General features: G+C 44.8%; 1 protein-coding gene across 12 annotated transcripts in view; it reads right to left on the bottom strand.

Annotated features, from left to right (window-relative positions):
• RCE1 (Ras converting CAAX endopeptidase 1) overlaps window positions 1-19,065 on the bottom strand; it is a 108,004-nt gene that overhangs the window by 83,799 nt on the left and 5,140 nt on the right. For 2 of the 12 annotated variants that reach the window (XM_061407099.1, XM_061407100.1), the window contains exons 1-2: window positions 5,578-6,947; window positions 4,457-4,598 (exon numbers count right to left, since the gene is read on the bottom strand). The exons of 1 other annotated variant lie outside the window; for it this stretch is intronic. In XM_061407099.1, coding sequence (XP_061263083.1) covers window positions 4,457-4,598; window positions 5,578-5,700 — 265 coding nt within the window. In that variant the 5' untranslated portion in view covers window positions 5,701-6,947. 9 more of the 12 variants (XM_061407105.1, XM_061407114.1, XM_061407106.1 and 6 more) reach the window with 9 other exon arrangements.

Here is a 19,065-nt window from a genome sequence, read left to right as displayed (position 1 = left end):
TGAGGACCTTCATAGACGTTATCAAGTTAAGATGAAGTCATACTGGATTAAGGTGGCTCTAAATCCAACTGGTGTCCTTATAAGAAGGCCATGTGAAGACACATATACACAAGGGAGAACATTATATGAAGACAGAGATGGAGGCTGGAGCAATATATCTGCAAGTCAAGGAACACCAAGGCCTTGTTGGCAACTACAAGAAGGTAGGAGGAAACTAAGGAATCGATTTCTCCCTCAGAGCCTCCAGAAGGAACCAACCCTACTGATGTCTTGACTGTGGACTTCTGGCCTTCATAACTATAAGAGAATAAATTTACTTTAAACCACCCAGTTTGTGGTACTTTGTTACAGCAACACTAGGTAATGAATATGTCATTCTTCATCATCAGAGATTTCAGGCCAATGACATCACTCACTTTCAGATAAAGATGGCAGATTGAACATACATATCTACTTTCACTCCCTCCTGAAATCTCAATAAAACAATAGAAAAGGAATATTTTTAGAAGTAGTAAACCCACAAAGATACAGAATAAGAGAGATGACTTTAATAAAATTGTATTAGGTTGGTGCAAAAGCTACTGCAGGTTTGCATTGTTGCCATTTGATACTGGAAAAGAAAAAAAAGTGAAAATGTTAGTCGCTCAGTCATATCCAACAATCCTTTGCGACCCCACAGATGTAGCCCACCAGGCTTCTCTGTCCATAGAATTTTCCAGGCAAGAATACTGGATTGGTAGCCATTCCCTTCTCCAGGGAATCTTCTGGACCCAGGAATCAACCTGAGTCTTCTGCACTGCAGGCAGATTCTTTACCATCTGATATTGGGATACATTTTTAAATAAATGAAGTTATGTTATACATTGTTTTAATGCTCATTTCTTGGTTTGGTTTTTTCCTAATGACATTACTTGCTGTTTATTTTATATTTATTTGAGACTATGGAAATGATGTTAGACAAAAAGCAAATTCAAGCGATTTTCTTGAGTTCAAAATGGATTGTAAAGCAATGAAGACAACTCACGACATCAACAATGCATGTGGCCCAGGAACTGCAAACGAACGGACTGTGCAGTGGTGGTTCCAGAAGTTTTGCAAAGGAGACAAGAGCCTTGAAGAAAAGGACTACAGTAGCCGGCCATCAGAAGTTGACAACAACCAATTGAGAGTCATCATCAAAGCTGATCCTCTTACAACTACAGAAGTTGCCAAAGAACTCAATGTCATCCTTTCTATGATTGCTTGGCAACTGAAGCAAATTGGAACAAAGAAGAAGCTTGATAAGTGGGTGCTTCATGAGCTGACCAAAAATCAAAAAAATTGTCATTTTGAAGGGTCGTCTTCTCTTATTCTATGCAACAATGAATCATTTCTCGATCAGATTGTGATGTGCAATGAAAACTGGATTTTATATGACAACCAGCTCAGTGTCTGAACTGAGAAGCTCCAAAGCACTTCCCAAAGCTAAACTTGCAACAAAAAAAGGTCTCGGTCACTGGTGGTCTGCTGCCGATCTGATCCACTGCAGCTTTCCTGGGGCTTCCCAGGTGGTGCTAGTGGTAAAGAATCCGCCTGTCAATGAAGGAGATGTTAAGAGACATTGGTTTGATCCCTGGGTTGGGACAAACCCTTCTGAACCCCAGCAAAAACCATTACATCTGAGAAGTACGCTCAGCAAATCGATGAGATGCACAGAAAACTGCAACACCTGCAGCCCGCGTTGGTCACCAAAAAGGGCCCAATTCTCCACGACAACGCCTGACTGCACGTCTCACAACAAATACTTCAAAAGGTGAATGACTGGACCACCACATTTTGCCTCATCCACCATATTCACCTGATGCTGCTAAGTCGCTCCAGTCGTGTCCAACTCTGTGAGACCCCATAGACGGCAGCCCACCAGGCCCTGCCATCCCTGGGCCTTCTCCAGTGCATGAAAGTGAAAAGTGAAAGTGAAGTCGCTCAGTCACGTCCGACTCTTCGCAACCCCATGGACTGCAGCCCACCAGGCTCCTCTGTCCATGGGATTCTCCAGGCAAGAGTACTGGACTGGGCTGCCATATTCACCTGACCTCTTGCCAATCAACTACCACTTCTTCAAGCATCTTGACAAGTTTTTGCAGGGAAAACGCCTCCACAACCAGCAGGAGGAAGAAAATGCTTTCCAAGAGTTCATCGAAGCCTGAAGCACAGATTTTTACACTATAGGAATAAACAAACTTATTTCTCATTTGGCAGAAATCTGTTGATTGTAATGGTTCCGATTTCTATTAATAAAGATGTGTTTGAGCCTAGTTGTAAGGATTTAAAATTCATGGTCCAAAACTGCAATTAGATTTGCACCAACCAAATAGAAACAGAAAAGCCAGAGAACTAGTGGGAAAGAATTTAGGTCTTAAGAACCAAAAAACTGACTTATAAGCCAAAAAAGGCAAAGGTAAAGAAACAATACCAAATATACAAAAAAATCCCCCCAAACTAAAAACTGGCAGTATCAGGAAACTCTGGAAGTAGAGGTGGGATCCAAAATAAGGAGTCAGGTGAAAAAATGAATTTAAGAAGTAGGCAAATCTTTAAATTCCCTTCTCCACTCAGCCTTCTAAGGACTGGTCCCTCCTAAATTTGGTAAGGGGTTGGGGAGAAGTCATTCTGTGAAAAGATAGAAGCACGGGCTGGGAACTTAAGTTGTACATTAAAAACAAATGGACTGAGTGAACATAAACACTGAATGCTAAGATACAACCTCCCACCCCCGATCTCTCAAATTCCAGAATGCTGGCAATCTGCTTTTTATCCGCTTGGTGAGAGACTCTGAACATATGCATAGAAAAATCTAGAAGAATATATACTGCATGTTAATCATTATCTCATGCGGTAAGATTACTGAAGAGTCTCACTTTCCATAATACAAAGTGAAGTCAAAGTCATTCAGTCATGTCTGACTCTTTGCGATCCCATGGACTATACAGTCCATGGAATTCTCCAGGCCGGACTACTGGAGTGAGTAGCCTTTCCGTTCTCCAGGGAATCTTCCCAACCCAGGGATCAAACCCAGGTCTCCCGTACTTCGGGCAGATTCTTTACCAGCTGAACCACAAGGAGAGCCCAAGAGTACTGGCGTGGGTAGCCTATCCCTTCTCCAGTGGATCTTCCCAACCCAGGAATCGAACTGGAGTCTCCTGCATTGCAGGTGGATTCTCTACCAACTGAGCTATGAGGGAAGCCCCCATCCATAGAATATGTTTCTAAAATGTTATAATGTTTCATGACAAGCACATATCACCTTTCTTCCTGCCAAAAAGAATAAAAATATAAAGATCAGAGAGAATAAACAGAAGAGAAATGCTCCTTATACTAGATGGACTGAAGCGGTCCATTAGGCTCAAAATGTCTATGTAATTCAGTTTCTTGCCAAAAGCTGTGTGGCTCAAGTCCTTTGCTTGGAGTGAAATCACCCTGCCACTCTGACCGCAGTTTATTGGATCATGATCAGTGCACAAGCTAATACAACCATATGCAGAAAAGCGTCACTCTCGCCGTGTAGCTAACTACCTCTCTCAGGAATGGTGGGAACTCTGTCCAGTCAGAAGGGAGTTCACACAGAGTTAACAGCAAACCAAACTATCACACCCTCTTGAAGATGTTTACTGCTAGGTACACAAAGAGAAGACAGGTCATTCAGTTCAAGTGTGACATGTCTTATAGAGCCTAACCTACTATCCAGTCTCAACTGGGACTCAGGGTGACTCCTCTAAGGCTAACAGGACAACTTCACTCCAAAATATCCTTCAATAAACTTATACACACACACCAAAAAAGCAAGACAAAAAAGTTTTCACTTCACAAATTCAAGAAAATTAGTTATCAGGGCCACTCAATGCATCAGCTTTCCAAGAATACAGGCAAAAAATGACAAAATAATAAGAGCCAAATGGAAGAAATATATATTTTCAAATTAACTGCAAATTAAATGACAAAATAATAAGAGCCAAATGGAAGAAACATGTATTTTCAAATTAATCATCAAAGTATGCACCATTCATCATTTCATTTCTTTTCATTTTTTGGTTCTTTTCCAACTACCAAAGGCTGGGTATAAAAGAGATAAAATTCAATGTAATGTAATTTAGCTGTGAAAAAGGAAGTTAAAACCAAGAGCAAAAGTTAGATGGTTTCTGAGTAATCGGAATTTAAACCAGTAAAATAAATAATCTTCTGATAAGTCATTCTACTCACCTTTCCTGTATGACAGATTTGTAAATCTATTACCAGATACTTATTTCATAATCATTTAAGTTTAATTATGGAACAATTTAAGTTTAATTATGGAACAATTTAAGTTTAATTATGGAATAATTCTGAAGATGATAAAACACTAATTGAAACTTTTCAATAAAATATAACATAAAACATGACAAAACAGATTGAAATTAATATTTTTTCTTCCTCCACTTACTAGTTGTTACACAGTGAAGAGTATTTGCTTGGTGCTTAGAATTTAATGCTTCTATGGAAATCACTAGCTGTCCTTCTAGCAATGCTCCCTTTGATACTCCTGCTGTTTCACACCTCTGGTAAATTATTAAATATTTCAAAATCTGGAAAGGGCACAATTCAAAGAAACCACAATCGTCTTTAAAAATCATGGTAACAATAAATTTGTATGATACAGTTAATAATTCTCATTTCCAAAAAATAATATTCTTGCTTGCAAAATGTCAGATTTACATTTGTTAAGAACAAAGCATTGTGTCTAAACAGAAGACATAGCTAGGTGAGTGACATAAAAAGGAGACAGTGAAATTCAAAACAATGTCCAAAACAGGAAATGAAGACAACAAATTGCTTTATTCAAAGGATAAATTCATCTGGAAATAGTAAGTTGGAAAAATTAAGTGGGAGTCTGTTTTTCCTGTTTCTTTTTTTCTTTCCAAACAAAAGTCAACATGAAGATTATGAATAATAATGGCATCTGCTTGTGAATCTTTACTTTTCATTGTATCAACATTTCCCAGGGTTAGAATACTAGTTAAGAGCACTGACTTTGGAAGCAGATACCTGGGTTTGAAACCCTGATGAGTCAAATACTAGCACGTGACCCTGTGCAAGTTGCTTAACTTCTCTGTAGCACTGCTTCCTCACTTATAAAAGTGAGGGCAAATCTACCACATACGATGGCTGCCGAACGTAAGCAAAACAATACGTTCAAAATGTTTAACACGGTGCCTGGCAGATAGTAAATGCTTAATAAATATTAGCTATTATTTCTAATAAAGTCATCTGCACACAATATTCTAAGTTGAACAGGTCTCCAAGGTATCTTGGTAAAACATTCAATCTTGATAATTTTAAAATAAAATATATTGTATTTAATTTCCATGATTATTTATGAAAGTAGACTCCCACTTCCACACTGAGGTACCTGCAGCAAAAATTATTAACCCCCCTTTTTTTAAAGGCAGAAAGAACTCAGCATGAGAACATGGGAACTAAGATCCTAATTTGTACCAGTTTGTAAGGATGGTTTTCAGGCTTTTCTACAGTCTAACACTTTCCCTCACATATCCTCTGACTTACTGTGCTCCCTCTGTTCAGATTTTTCCGCAGTTTCTTTATCCATAATGAGAGAGCAGTAGGGAAAAGCAGTAGGGAAAAAGCCTGTGAGTCAGAAGCTCTGGGTTCTATCCTAGGTTCTGTCATCTGTAAAATCTAAACCTCCAACTTTCTTTGACAACAAAGGCAAGAAAATTGGGAAAACTCGAGGTGACTTCAGGTCAACTTCTTGTAGCCTATGGTTCTATTTGATCTGTCTCTGTGGTAAAGAATCTGCCTGCCAATGCAGGAGACCTGGGTTCCACCCATGGGTCAGGAAGATCCCCTGAAGGAAGACATGGCAACCCACTTCAGTATTCTTGCCTGGGAAATTCCATAGACAGAGGAGCCTGGCCGGCCACAGTCCATAGGGTCGCAAGAGAGTCCGACATGACTCAGTGATTAAACAACAAACAAGTAATTAAGTACTAGCTAGCAGTGGTTTTCCCAATCTTCCTGGATTCTTTGTCAAAGAAAGTTGGAGGTTTAGATTTTACAGACAACAGAATCTAGGATAGAACCCAGAGCTTATGAGTTCTGCTTCTATGAAGAACCGACTCATTGGAATAAGACCCTGATGCTGGGAAAGAGCGAAGGCAGGAGGAGAAGGGGACGACAGAGGATGAGATGGTTGGACAGCATCACCGACTCGATGGACGTGAGTTTCAGCAAGCTCCGTGACTTGGCGGTGGACAGGGAGGCCTGGCGTGCTGCAGTCCACGGGTCGCAGAGTCGGACACGACTGAGCGACCGAACTGAATGCCTAGTAATTAATCCGTCTACGGTTTACAGTTAACTACGAGGTCAGTAGTTAAGAATTCAATCAGGTAAGGCTGTGAAAACTCTGTCACGAATGAACGAAAGCGGCCACTCTGTGCGAGGTGTTCAGTCCCGCCCTCCAGAGCATCTCGGGTCCACGGTGGCCTGAACTGGGTTACTGAGGCGTCCGAACCGCAGGTTCTCATCACCCCGCTGCTCTGGGCCCTGACCCAGGAATCCCCTTCACACCTCTGGTGACCCGCGGGTCTGACCCGGCTTTCCCTCGCCCCCACTTTAGCACAAGTTGGCCTCGACTCCCCCCGCCCAGCGCGCCCATCCCTGCTGTCCGTGCGCTCTCCCGGCACAGGCTGCCATCCGAGCTCGAACCCTAGCGTCCTCTGAGGTGTGGCAAACCCTTGAGCTTCCTTAGCAGCTTTCTTAGGCGTCAGATGGGGGCGACACCCGCGCTCAGCGGACAGCCATGCCCCTCCCCACACACACTAAATACTTCTGAGCGCCCCCAGGTTTGACTGCCCAGGCGCTCCCACGCCTCGCGTCTCATCTGTACCTCACAACCCCGCGAGGGACAGGCTGACTTGAACCGAATCCTACCATTCCCGAACCTTCCTTCTCCCTCAGGCAACGCCAGACCCCTCTGCCCAAACTTCTCGGCCTCCTCACAAGACCCGTCTCCTCAGAGTGTCCTCCTTTGCTTTCTCTCCCTTCCCGGCATCACCTCGCAAACTGCCACGGCCGGCCCCTCCATTCCGCACCCGGAGCAGCAACCACGCCCAGTGGCGGGGCGCCCACTGGGGCTACGACCTCCGCCTGCGCCCACGCCCACGCCCTCGTCGGGCCGCCCAACGCCGTCCCTTCCCCTTCCCCCGCCCCCGCGCGCGCGCGCCCCGCCCACCGGCCCACCGCGCCTGCGCACTCGGCCTCCCTCCCCCAGACACGGAGCGCAGCCGGGACCTGCCTGACGTGGCGGGGAGGGCCCCGCAGTGGCGGCGGCGGCCCGTGGGCGGATGGCTGGGCGCGCGGCGGCGATGGGGAGAGCCCGCGGGTGGCAGCCGAGGCTGTGGGCGAGCAGGAATGAGGCCAGGCCACGACTCCTCCATCCTCCCGAAAGAACTTTCCCACGGTCCCGCCGCGAGGTGCAGCCCTCAGCCCTTTGCCTCCGCCTGGAGAGGGGCTGAAGTGCCGGACGCGGGATACCCAAGCCGGTGCCTGACCTCCGAACAAACAGTCTCACCTTCTGGTGGGGCTGCTCCAGGTGCCCCAAGCCAGCCTCTGGTTCCCAGACTTTAGCAAATAAAAAGGAGTTACATGTTAATTTCAGGTTTTAAACATATTTTAATCATACCTGTATCCTATGCAACATTTGGGACATATATGTACTAAAAAGGGCTTCCCTGGTGGCTCAGAGATTAAAGCGTCTGCCTGGAATGTGGGAGACCTGGGTTCGATCCCTGGGTCGGGAAGATCCCCTGGAGAAGGAAATGGCAACCCACTCCAGTACTCTTGCCTGGAGAATCCCATGGAGGGAGGAGGCTGGCAGGCTACAGTCTGAAATTCAAAACTGGACTTTTGAAATTCAAGACTTGTATTTTGTCTGGCAACCTGTCCCGAGCAGGTCCCCAGCTTAATCCCGGGGTGCCAGCAAGCGATAGTCAGGATCTGGAAAGGAACAAGCCCCCCACGTTTGTGCATTAAATATGCCAATGACAGGACCAGGGTTTCTTAGTCTCTAGCTCACAAGAGAAGCTTCGGGAGAGCATTCCCAGCTGATGGAAAAGAAGGTAGTCCTCCAGACTGGCCGGTGAGCTCAGGGCTGGTCAGGGAGGGGCAGGTAAGAGGGGCTTGAGCCCAAACTGTCAGTTTGGCAGCTGGTTCCTCAGACATCCAAAAGAAAACTAGTGAGAGAGAGTCCTGCCTGGCAGAGTTGCCCAAGGAGGAGGGTGGGGCAGGGTGTTGGCTGCTTTCCTTCAGGGAAAATTCTTCCACCCCAGCTCCAAGAAGCCAGGACTGGGCAAAACAGGCAGGGGAGCTGGCAGAGTGCCTGTCCCATACACAGCTTTGGTCCTGCTCCAGAGTATATGTCTACTGAGACCTGGGTCATAGCCTTCTTCCTGTTTGTTCAGTGCTGTGGACCACCCTCCCCACCTCTGTTGCTCACAGGTAGACCTAGTAGAGAAAAATGGCTTTTATTATATTTATGGAAAGTTCATCATAATACCATCTGGGATTTGCTAAGAGAGCTGACATTTGGGAAATCATTGGTGCCTTCCTCTCCCTCACTCTCTTCTCTCTCAGGTGTCCCCTTTAGGAAGGTGATTGCAAGGGGAAGGCAGCTAAGATTGAATGACTGACAGCCTGTTGTCAGATAGCACTGGCTCTTTACATAATGTTTATCTTACTCTCGCAAGTACCTTGTGAGATCGTTGTTATCTTCACTATTTGATGGGTGAGAAACCAAGATACTGAAGACGGCTATTTAAAATATTTCCTATGGCAAGATGGCTATTTAAAATATTCCCTATGGCAAGTGTTGGCTCAGCAGAAAATGCCCCACCTTGAGAATGACACTGGGGTTCTCAGGAAGGGTGGAGAACCAGTGCCAGTGTAGAAGTGCTTCAGATGAGTTGGTCTTCAAGCCCTTGTCCTTGGGGTGAACTTCAGGGGTGGACAGGCACTGGAACATCAAGCATCATCCTAGAGTTAACGAATGCCTAACAGAGGTAGCCAGGGACCAGACACAGGCAGACGTGAGGAAGGGAGCCTGTGATCTGAGGGCCTGCCATCAGGATTGCCGCCATATAAACCACTGTAGTCAGCAGAGTTTGATGGGGACTTGCTGTGCTAATTGGCCTTCACCTTGCATTTATCTTAAGTAGTCCTCCCAACCTTATAAGGGAGGTATTGTTGTAGTTGTTTTACAAATGATGAAACTGAAGTTCAAAGAGGAGGTTGTATGACACTGAGTTTGTAAATGGCAGAGCCAGAATATGAAATAATAAACTCTTTATTTGCTGCATTGGGTCTTAGTTGCATCACCCATGGCATGTGGACTCTTAGTTCCTCAACCAGGGGTTGCACCTGCATCCCCTGCATTGCAAAGCAGATTTTTAACCACTGGACCACCGGGGAAGCCCCTGAAATAAAAATCTCTTAACCACTCCTTCCACTTCTATACAGCTATGCAGTGCATCTCTCACATGGTTGTGACCTGCCTAACTGCTTGTCTCAGGATTCTGCAGTATAGGGACATCAACATGACCAGGAGAAGCCAACCCCTCCGTGCAAAAGCTGAGGTAATGACCTCAGATACATTCATCTCCCTACAAACTAAGGCTTGAATGAGCCACAGCTCCCACCCTTATTTCACCCATCAGTGTGTGTCCCCAGTCTGTTTGGGGTCTAGAACCTTATATACTATTGGACTGACTCCACTTTATTAAAACTGTATTTACTCAGAGCCCATCCTCAAACTAGTGGAGTGTTAGAGCCAAAAAGGATTATAGAGGTTATCAGTGATACCCAATAGATGAAAAAATTGAGGCCCAAAGAAATGAAATGATCTTTGTGAGGTTAAGTTCATTTTAGTCAACCAGGTCAATGAAGGAGCTTTTGGATGCTGCTCCGAACATGTTCAGTCTTATGAGCAGTGTCTTCAGGGGGCCAGTTCTCCCCAGTCTTTAGTTGTTGTTGTCTTTAAGTGGCTAAGTCGTGTCCAACTCTTTGCAGCCCCATGGCCTGCAGCACACCAGGCTCCTCTGTCCTTCACTATCTCCTGGAGTTTGCTCAAATTCATGTCCATTGAGTAGGTGATGCCATCCAACCATCTCATCTTCTGCCCACCCCTCTTCTCCTTTTGCCTTCAATCTTTCCAGTGTCAGGGTCTTTTCCAGTGAGTCAGCTCTTTGAATCAGATGACCAAAGTATTGGAGCTTCAGTTTCAGCATCAGTCCTTTTAATGAATATTCAGGATTGATTTCCTTTAGGATTGACAGATTGGATCTCCTTGCAGTTCAAGGGACTCTCAAGAGTCTTCATCAGCACAATTTGAAAGCACTGATTTTCAGCACTCAGTCTTCTTTATGGTCCAGCAACAACCAGTCCTTAGACTTAGTGGCATATTGACTGCTTGCATTCATCTACTTACCTCAGGATTTGGGTCACTGTTTGGGCACTGCATGCCCACTTTACACATGCTGTTTATTCTGAGAAGAAATCCCCAGTCTGGCCAAAGAGACCCCATCTGAAGAGCCCCAGATTGATTCTGACCCAAACCCAAGGGTTTGAGTAGAACCAGAACACCCAAGGAAATGCTACCAGGTGGACAGTGATATTTCAGGAACTGTGGAACTGCCTTTCCCTTTTGAGTGTGCCCTCTCTGGGTATATCATTCCTGGATACTTAGGAACTAACTTGTTCCCACCCTCTTGAATAGCATCACCAACTCAATGGACATGAGTTAGAGCAAACTCCAGGAGATAGCAAAGGATGAGGAAGGCTCGCGTGCTGAAGTCCATGGGGTCGCAAAGAATCAGACATGACTTATGGACCGAACAGCAACCACCTTGTTCCCAGGCTCCCCTAGAGCATTCAAAGGCCCTGAAGGAATGACCCTGGGCGCTTAAATGCAAAATATCCTCCTTCTCAGGCTGTTGCAAAACTAACCCCCCTTGAGCAGTTTCTTTCCCCCAGGGAAACAGTTAAGAGAGCCTATTTCTCATGCAGGCAATAGAGAAGGGTTAACTGCTTCTCTTGGGTCCTGAGTCAAGTCTGTGTCCCACCAGTTCCCATAACCGGGTTTCCTGAAATGGAGCAGGTCCCAGGTGCCTCTCCACTAATCACTTCCTTGGAAATGGGGCCAGAAAGCTCAGATTAGCTCATCCCTTCACCTTCTTGAGGCCTTCTCCACCCGGAGCACAGAATCTGGGGCAGCTTCACGACTCACCTCCCTCTGCTTCCCTCTCAGGGGTCACACAGGGATGTTCTTGCAGAGGCAGGTTAGGTTATGGAGGGCACTGGAGGCCATAGGCATGCTGCCTTTTGTGCCAATTCTTGGACTACAGCAAAGGAAAGATTATCCCCCCAGGACAGTATCAGTGTTTGTATAACTAGAGTATTTCTTCACCCCCACCCCCATGTTTTCTTCCTCTCCTTCTTAGAATAACTGATGACACCAGGTAGCTTCCTGCTTTTCCTGGCTGACAATCACCCTTTGCACTGATTTCTCATCTACTAGTAGCAGGTTCTGTGGCCATCCCAGGAGGTAGCATTCCATTCCTGTTAGTGTCCAGTTTCTCCACTTCCTAGGTAACCAATGAAATCTATGTCACAAAGTAGTTCTCCTCTCATAACTGGCTTTTTACTTTCTCTCTAGGCAGGGCTGCCTTTGTCCTGCCAGCTGGTGTCCACCGCAAGGGAAGTAGTCTTTATATAACAGAAGACTTGGGAATGAAAACAGCTGTGTGATCTGGGCACATATGGCCAAAGTAAACTTATTGGTTCAAAGCCCAGATGATCAGCTTTATTTGAAAGACACGTAGGTTGACTAGGTCAAAGATTCTTCTTCTAGGCGCTTCATTAAAAAAGGACACTGATTCCATACGTTCAGTCTTGGTTTAGTTGTACGATTACGGATGTCGTTCAGTCGCTCAGTCATGTTCGACTCTGCGACCCCAGGGACTGCACATCTGTACATGACTACTGCAGAAACTACGGCTTTGACCATATGGCCCTTTGTCAGCAAGTGACATCTCTGCTCTTTAATATGCTGTCTAGGTTGGTCATAGCTTTCCTTCCAAGGAGCAAACGTCTTTTAATTTCATGGCTGCAATCCCCATCTGCAGTGAGTTTGGAGCCCAAGAAAATAAAGTCTGTCGCTGTTTCCATTTTTTCCCCATATGTTGCCACAAAGTGATGGGACCAGATGCCATGATCTTAGTTTTTTGAATGTTGAGTTTTCAGCCAGCTTTTTCACTCTCCTCATTCACCTTCATCAAGAGGCTCTTTAGTTCCTCTTCACTGTCTGCCATAAGGGTGGTATCATCTGCATACCTGAGGTTATTGCTATTTCTCCTGGCAACCTTGGTTCCAGCTTGTGCTTCATCCAGCCCAGCATTCCACATGATGTTCTCTGTATATAAGTTAAATAAACAGGGTGACAATATACAGCCTTGATATACTCCTTTTCTGATTTTGAACCAGTCCATTGTTTCATGTCTAGTTCTACCTGTTGCTTCTTGACCTGCATACAGATTTCTCAAGAGGCAGGTAAGATGGCCTGGTATTCCCATCTCTTTAAGAATTTTTCACTGTTTGTTGTGATCCACACAGTCAAAGGCTTTGGCATAGTCAATGAAACAGAAGTAGATGCTTTTCTGAAATTCTCTTGCTTTTTCTATGATCCAACAGATGTTGGCAATTTGATCTCTGGTTCCTCTGCCTTTTCCAAGCTCAGCTTGTACATCTGGACACACTCAGTTCACATACTGCTGAAGCCTAGCTTGAAGGCTTTTGAGCATTACCTTGCTAGCATGTGAAATGAGTACGATTATCCAGTAGTTTGAACATTTTTTGGCGTTGCCTTTCTTTGGTATTGGAACAAAAACTGACCTTTTCCAGTCCTGTGACCACTGCTGAGTTTTGCAAATTTATTGACCTATTGAATGCAGCACTTTAACATCATAATTTTTTAGAATTTGAAATAGCTCAGCTGGAATTACATCACCTCTACTAGTTTTGTTCCCAGGTGGTTCAGTTGGTAAAGCATTCGCCTGCCAATGCAAGAGACACGGGTTCAACCCCTGGGTCAGGAAGATCTCCTAGAGAAGGAAATGGCAACCCACTCCGGTATTCTTGCCTGGGAAATCCCATGGACAGAGGAGCCTGGCGGGCTACAGTCCTATGGGGATCACAAAGAGTCGGACACGACTTAGCAACTGAACAACAGCAATGCTTAAGGCCCTCTTGACTTCACACTCCAGGATGTCTGGCTCCAGATGAGTGATTACACCAACATGTTTATCTAGGTCATTAAGAATTTTTTGTACAGTTCTTCTGTGTATTCTGCCACTTCTTAATCTCTTCTGCTTCTGTTAGGTGCTTGCCACTTCTGTCCTTTGTTGTGCATATTTTTGCATCAAATGTTCTCTTGGTATCTCCAGTTTTCTTGAGGAAATCTCTAGTCTTTACCATTCTATTGTTAGCCTCTATTTCTTTGCATTGTTCACTTAAGAAGGCTGATTATAGTACTCTGAAGTATTTTTCCAGGAATGGTGCTATACCTTTAAAGCTAGTAATATGGAAACTTGATTGAGCTTATTTTTCACTGCGCTCCAAGTTGACTTGATTTTCACCCTTTCTAGCTTTAAGACCACTTTTATCTTCTGTTTACCCAACTCTCATTCTCATAGCTGAGAAAAGGCTGTGAGATCAAAAATCAAAAAATCGGGATATCTTAATTCTTTTCCCATTTTACCACTTACTTTAGGTGTTATGTTCTAGTTTTCCACGACTAAAATAGGAAAATTCTCCCAGGAATATGGTTAAAATAGCATCTGTGAAACAATTTGGGGGCTTCCCAGGTGGCGCCAGTGGTACAGAATCCACCTGCCAGTGAGAGACTTGGGTTCAATCCCTGGGTCAGGAAGATCCCCTGGAGTAGGAAATGGCAACCTACTCCAGTATTCTTGACTGGAAAATTCCATGGACAAAGAAGCCTGGCAGGTTACAGTCCATAGGGCCACAGAGAATCAGACATGACTGAGTGACTGAACAGTAAGTGAAACAGCAGTGAAATAATTTGAGAGTTTCAAAATCTTTAAGTTAGAAGAAATCTTAGAAGTCATTTAATCTAGTACTTCCAAACCAGAGGAGCAATATTTTTTCCAGCTCATTTCCTTTATCTCCACCCCTCCTCCCAAACAGCCTCTCTCTACCTCCTTCCTCAACCTATTCCTGGTATTCAAGGCAGAGAGTCAATCTATTAATAGTTGCATATTTTGAGTGTTTAGGATTAGGAAACACCTCCCTAATATCATGCAATAGTCTTTCCAACTGTCCTGACAAGTTAATATCTAGTTTTTACTTGAAATGTTGAATTTACTTGAACAGATGAATTTGCATGAATTGTTGGAAATATGCCACCTTAGAGACAGTCCATTCGGGTTTTGGACAGCAGTAGTTTGGTAGTGTTCCTATATATTGAACTGAAACCTGCCCTGCTGTGTCTTCGACCCATTGTTCCCAGCCTTGCCCTTTGAAATCACTGAGAATTCATCTAATCCTTTTATAAAGGGTAGAGGGACATACCCACAGCTGTTACTGTTAACTTGACATAGTGGTTCAGACCTGTCCTGAGTGATTGTATATTACAGATGTCCTTTGCCTTGTACACTATGTTCCTCAAATGTATAAACTCTGTTTTGTGTGAATCAAATCATTTTAAACATACTGGCACGAGGTAGGGGGAGGAACTGAGAGAGTCAGACTGACATATACACACCACCATGTGTAAATGGATCATTAGTGGGTACCTGCTGTATAGCACAGGGGACTCAGCTCCGTGCTCCGCAATGACCCAGTGAATGGCATGAGGAGGGGTGGGAGGGAGGCTCAAGAGGGAAAGGATATGTGTGTACGTATAGCTGATTCAGTAAAGCAATTATACTCCAATAAAAAATAAATAAAAATTATTTTTAAAAGTTAAAAAGATAAACATACTGGGAAATGGACTGCCTGAAAGAAATCCTGTTATTAGTTCTTTCATTAACTGAAGAATCCTTTTGTAATGCAAACAACCCCCATTTAACCTTTTTTGCAAATCTAGATTTTCATACATTATGTTTTACTTAAGGCAAGATTTGCCTACATACAAAACAAGTAAAATAATGATCGCAGCAATAGCTAACATTTATTAAGTCCTTATCCGGCACCAGCTGTCACAAACCTGACATGCATTGTTTCATTTCTCATCACAACTTCATTTAAAGGTATCCCCTATTTTCAGGGGAATCTAGGCTTAGAGAAATTAAATAACTTGTCCAAGGTCACACAATTGGAAAGCGATGGCCTAGAATTTCAACAAGGTCGCAAGACTCCAGGACCTTGGGTCCTGATCACCAGAAAGTCTCAGGTTGCCAATACTAATTGAAATGACTAGCTCCTAGCTATGTGTCACAGCACAGGTAAGTCAGGCTCCAATATAGAAAACTGACCTGAGATCTATAACTTCAGAGATGGATGTAGAATCTACCCTTTTTGAGTTCTGGCACTGTCGGTTTCCCCACACAACTCACATTTTCCAGTGCAATTTGATCAAGGAGCCCCAAAGATATCCCTTCAGTTATTAGCACTAAGCACATGCTGCAAATTTTATTTCAGGTATACGGGTATCATCAGACATTTTTCTCACGGCCTATTCCCAGGAGTTTGTGGCATAAGCTTCTTAGAAGAAAAAGGTAGTTCATTATTGACAAGTAAGTGTTTCCCAGGTGGCTCGGTGATGAAGAATCTGCCTGGCAGTGCAGGAAACACAGGAGTTCGATCCCTGGGTCAGGAAGATTCCCTGGAGGAGGAAGATTCCCTGGAAGAAATCCCTGCTCCGATATTCTTGCTTGGAAGATCCCATGGACAGAGGAGCCTGGCAGGCTACAGTTCGTGGGGTTGCAAAGAGTCAGACATGACTGGGCACTCACGCACTATACATATTGACGGGTAAGATCAAAAATATTGAGAATCATGGTTGATCCCAGCCTGTTCCTAGGTGAGCTGGAATCATTCAAATGTGTTTTTAGGCCCAGTTTTTAATGGTGCTTAGGTTTGCAAGTTAAAAATAGTTTGGGACGGATGGTCCATAAATAAGTACTGTTTTGAATCCAAACTGGACAAAGATAAATGGATGTAATACTTCTATGTCCTCAAATCAGTTCCAGTTTCTCCAGTTTAGTCAGCACGCACGTAAGGGCATTGCTCAGCTCAGAACACATCCTGCGAGGCTCCTAGAACCCCAGACTCTTCCACACTGTAGAAGGGAGCTCCAGGTAGGGCTCCTCCCTCCTCCGCACCCCTCCTCTACCCACAGCCATCAGATGCCCTATTTGACTTTATCTTGGCTCATCGGCAGACCTTTGCTTTCAATTACATGATCTTTGCAAATTATGTCTGAGTTGGTGTTACAACTCTGAGTTGGCCTCCAACTCAGTCTCGAGAAATCAGGTCATTCCTTGCAAGGTGCTGGAGCTCCCCTCACAAGCCCACCGTTCTGACCTTTCCTTGTACAGCAGGCTTGTTTACAACCTCAGGTCACAGACTTAGGTGAGGAAATACATTATTTTCTTTATTTCTCAACCTGGTTCTTCAGCCTCCATTTCTACTAATGGCAGATAAATAATAAACCATGCCAATTCACGACAACGCAATCATTTCAAGTTTTAAACTCACTCTCTTAGGACTCTCCTCCCAGTCTTCTTCTCGCGGTGTTCTGTGTTGAGGTTTATGTATTATTCGGATACCAGGGAAGGGGCTTCAAGGTCAAGTGTCATCTTCTGTCTCTCTTGCCTAACTGCCAACTTGGTTTTAGCCATTGGGCACTGCAGCTACTGCAGTCGCTGTTCTCTGGTGGGTGGAAGCTGTGGTCTTGGTATAAACAGACAGCAGTGATTGCTTCATAGGAAGCTCAGTGGCTCCCACTTCAGCTCTTCCTGGTATACTGAGCCCCCAGTGGGTCACTGACTTGGGTCACAGACTCCTCAGCATCTACCGTGGGGTTCTTACCACTCCCCCACCCCACAGCAGTCCCCAAAATCACCCAGTTCTCAGCTCGCTCCCACACTCCTCTCAGGGGCTGGGCACCAGGGAACTTTCCCGAATCCCTCCAAAGGTCAAGGCGCCAAGAAGACTTGGACTTAGGGGATGAGAAGGCTGGGGGTGGTGAGGAGATGAAGTCTATATCAGGCCTACTTTACCTACACAGGTGACTGTACCACTTCTGCTGTGCCAGTTGCTCTTGTTAGCACAGGGGACTTCAGTTTTATTTATTCTGGGCCATGCTAGGTCTTGGTTGCTGCGAAGGGCTTTTCTCTAGTTGCGCCGAGCGGGGGCCACTCTCTAGTTGCGATGCTTGGGCTTCTCATTGCAGTGGCTTCTCTTGTTGCAGAGCACGGGCTCTGGAGTGCGAGGGCTTCAGTAATTGCAGCACGTGGGCTCAGTGAGTTGCGGCTCCTAGGCTCTAGAGCACAGGCTCAATAGTTGCAGCAATCGGGCTTAGTCGCCCAAGGCATGTGGGATCTTCCCCAGTCAGGGATCAAGCCCATGTCTCTTGCATTGGCAGGTAGATTCTTGACCACTGAGCCACCAGGGAAGCCCCAGCACAGGGTGCTTTGAAAGGCTGTGTCTTCTCAGAGTTCCAGTAATGAAGTGGATTATGAGCCTCTTCCGTCCCCTATTGTTTGGTGGTGGGAACAGAAAACGAAGTCCCACAGTTGCATCTGAATTCTCTTGCTCTCCTTTCCCAATCTGTTTCAATTTTGCTCCAAGCTCAAAAAGGATTATATCTTCTGTGTGGAAGGAAAATTCACGTATGCTTTCCAATTAGACAGTTGATGGCATAAACTCCAAACTCTAGGTTCATTGGGTTCTGTCTCTTGAGATTTAAGGGGAAGAAAAAAAACTAAAAAAGAAAAAAGAAATCCCTGTCAAGAATCTGGCTCTCACAATGTTTTTAAAAGACTGCAGCTTTCAAAAACATCTTCTCTGCAACAGATTTGAAAAGATCTAATTAAGAGTCAAAAACCAAGACTTTCATCTTCTGTATCATTTTTCTGCAGAGGACAGTATCCAGAAAGCACTTGCTGTTGCTCAAGTGATGGGAGATAGATCAGGGATAGAAGAAATTTAAAACACATTGTTTGGTATGAAAACATCTTAGTTGCTTCTGTTTACAACAAGGAATCACCTTCTCCCTCAAGGTCTTTTCTGTTATTCACTAATTTATTGCACAGATATCTACATGTCTGCTCTGCTGGGGATACAACTATGAACTGGACTTCCAGTGGTTAAGACGCCATGCTTCTACTACAAAAGGTGTGGGTTCAATCCCTGGTCAGGGAACTAAGATTCCGCATGCCACACAAGCTATGGGCGGTGACAGTGCAGTGATGCCAGAAGGTCCCTGCCCCAGATTTGGAACCCAGGGAAGGCTTTGTGTAGGAAGAACAGCAGGAAGTTTAGGCTTTATCCCAAAGATGTTGGGGAGCCATTGAAGGGTTTTCAGCAAAGTGATCTGTCAGATTGTTGTGTTAAGAAAAAAAAAAAAAAAAACACTCTAGGGGATTTCTCTGGTGCCTCAGTGGTGAAGAATCTGCCTGCCAATGTAGGAGACATGAGTTCTATCCCTGGTCCAGGAAGATCCCACATGCCACAGAGCAACTAAACCGCCACACCATAACTATTAAGCCTGTACCCTAGAGCACGGGAGCTGCAGCTACTGAAGCCCCTGGGCCCCAGAGCCCATGCTCAGCAGCAAGAGAAGCCACTGCAATGAGAAGCTTGCACATCACAGCTAGAGAGTAGCCCCTCTTCTCTGCGACTAGAGAAAAGCACGCGGGCAGCCAAGAAGACCCAGCAGAGCCAAAAATAAATAAGTAAGGGGAGAAAATGAAAAGACCATGTCAGCTGCAGCGTGGTAGATAAAATGGCCCAGGA

This window comes from Bos javanicus, chromosome 29 (genome assembly GCF_032452875.1).
Source record: "Bos javanicus breed banteng chromosome 29, ARS-OSU_banteng_1.0, whole genome shotgun sequence".
Classification (NCBI taxonomy): Eukaryota; Metazoa; Chordata; class Mammalia; order Artiodactyla; family Bovidae; genus Bos; species Bos javanicus.
This window is presented reverse-complemented; position numbering and strand designations above follow the sequence as displayed.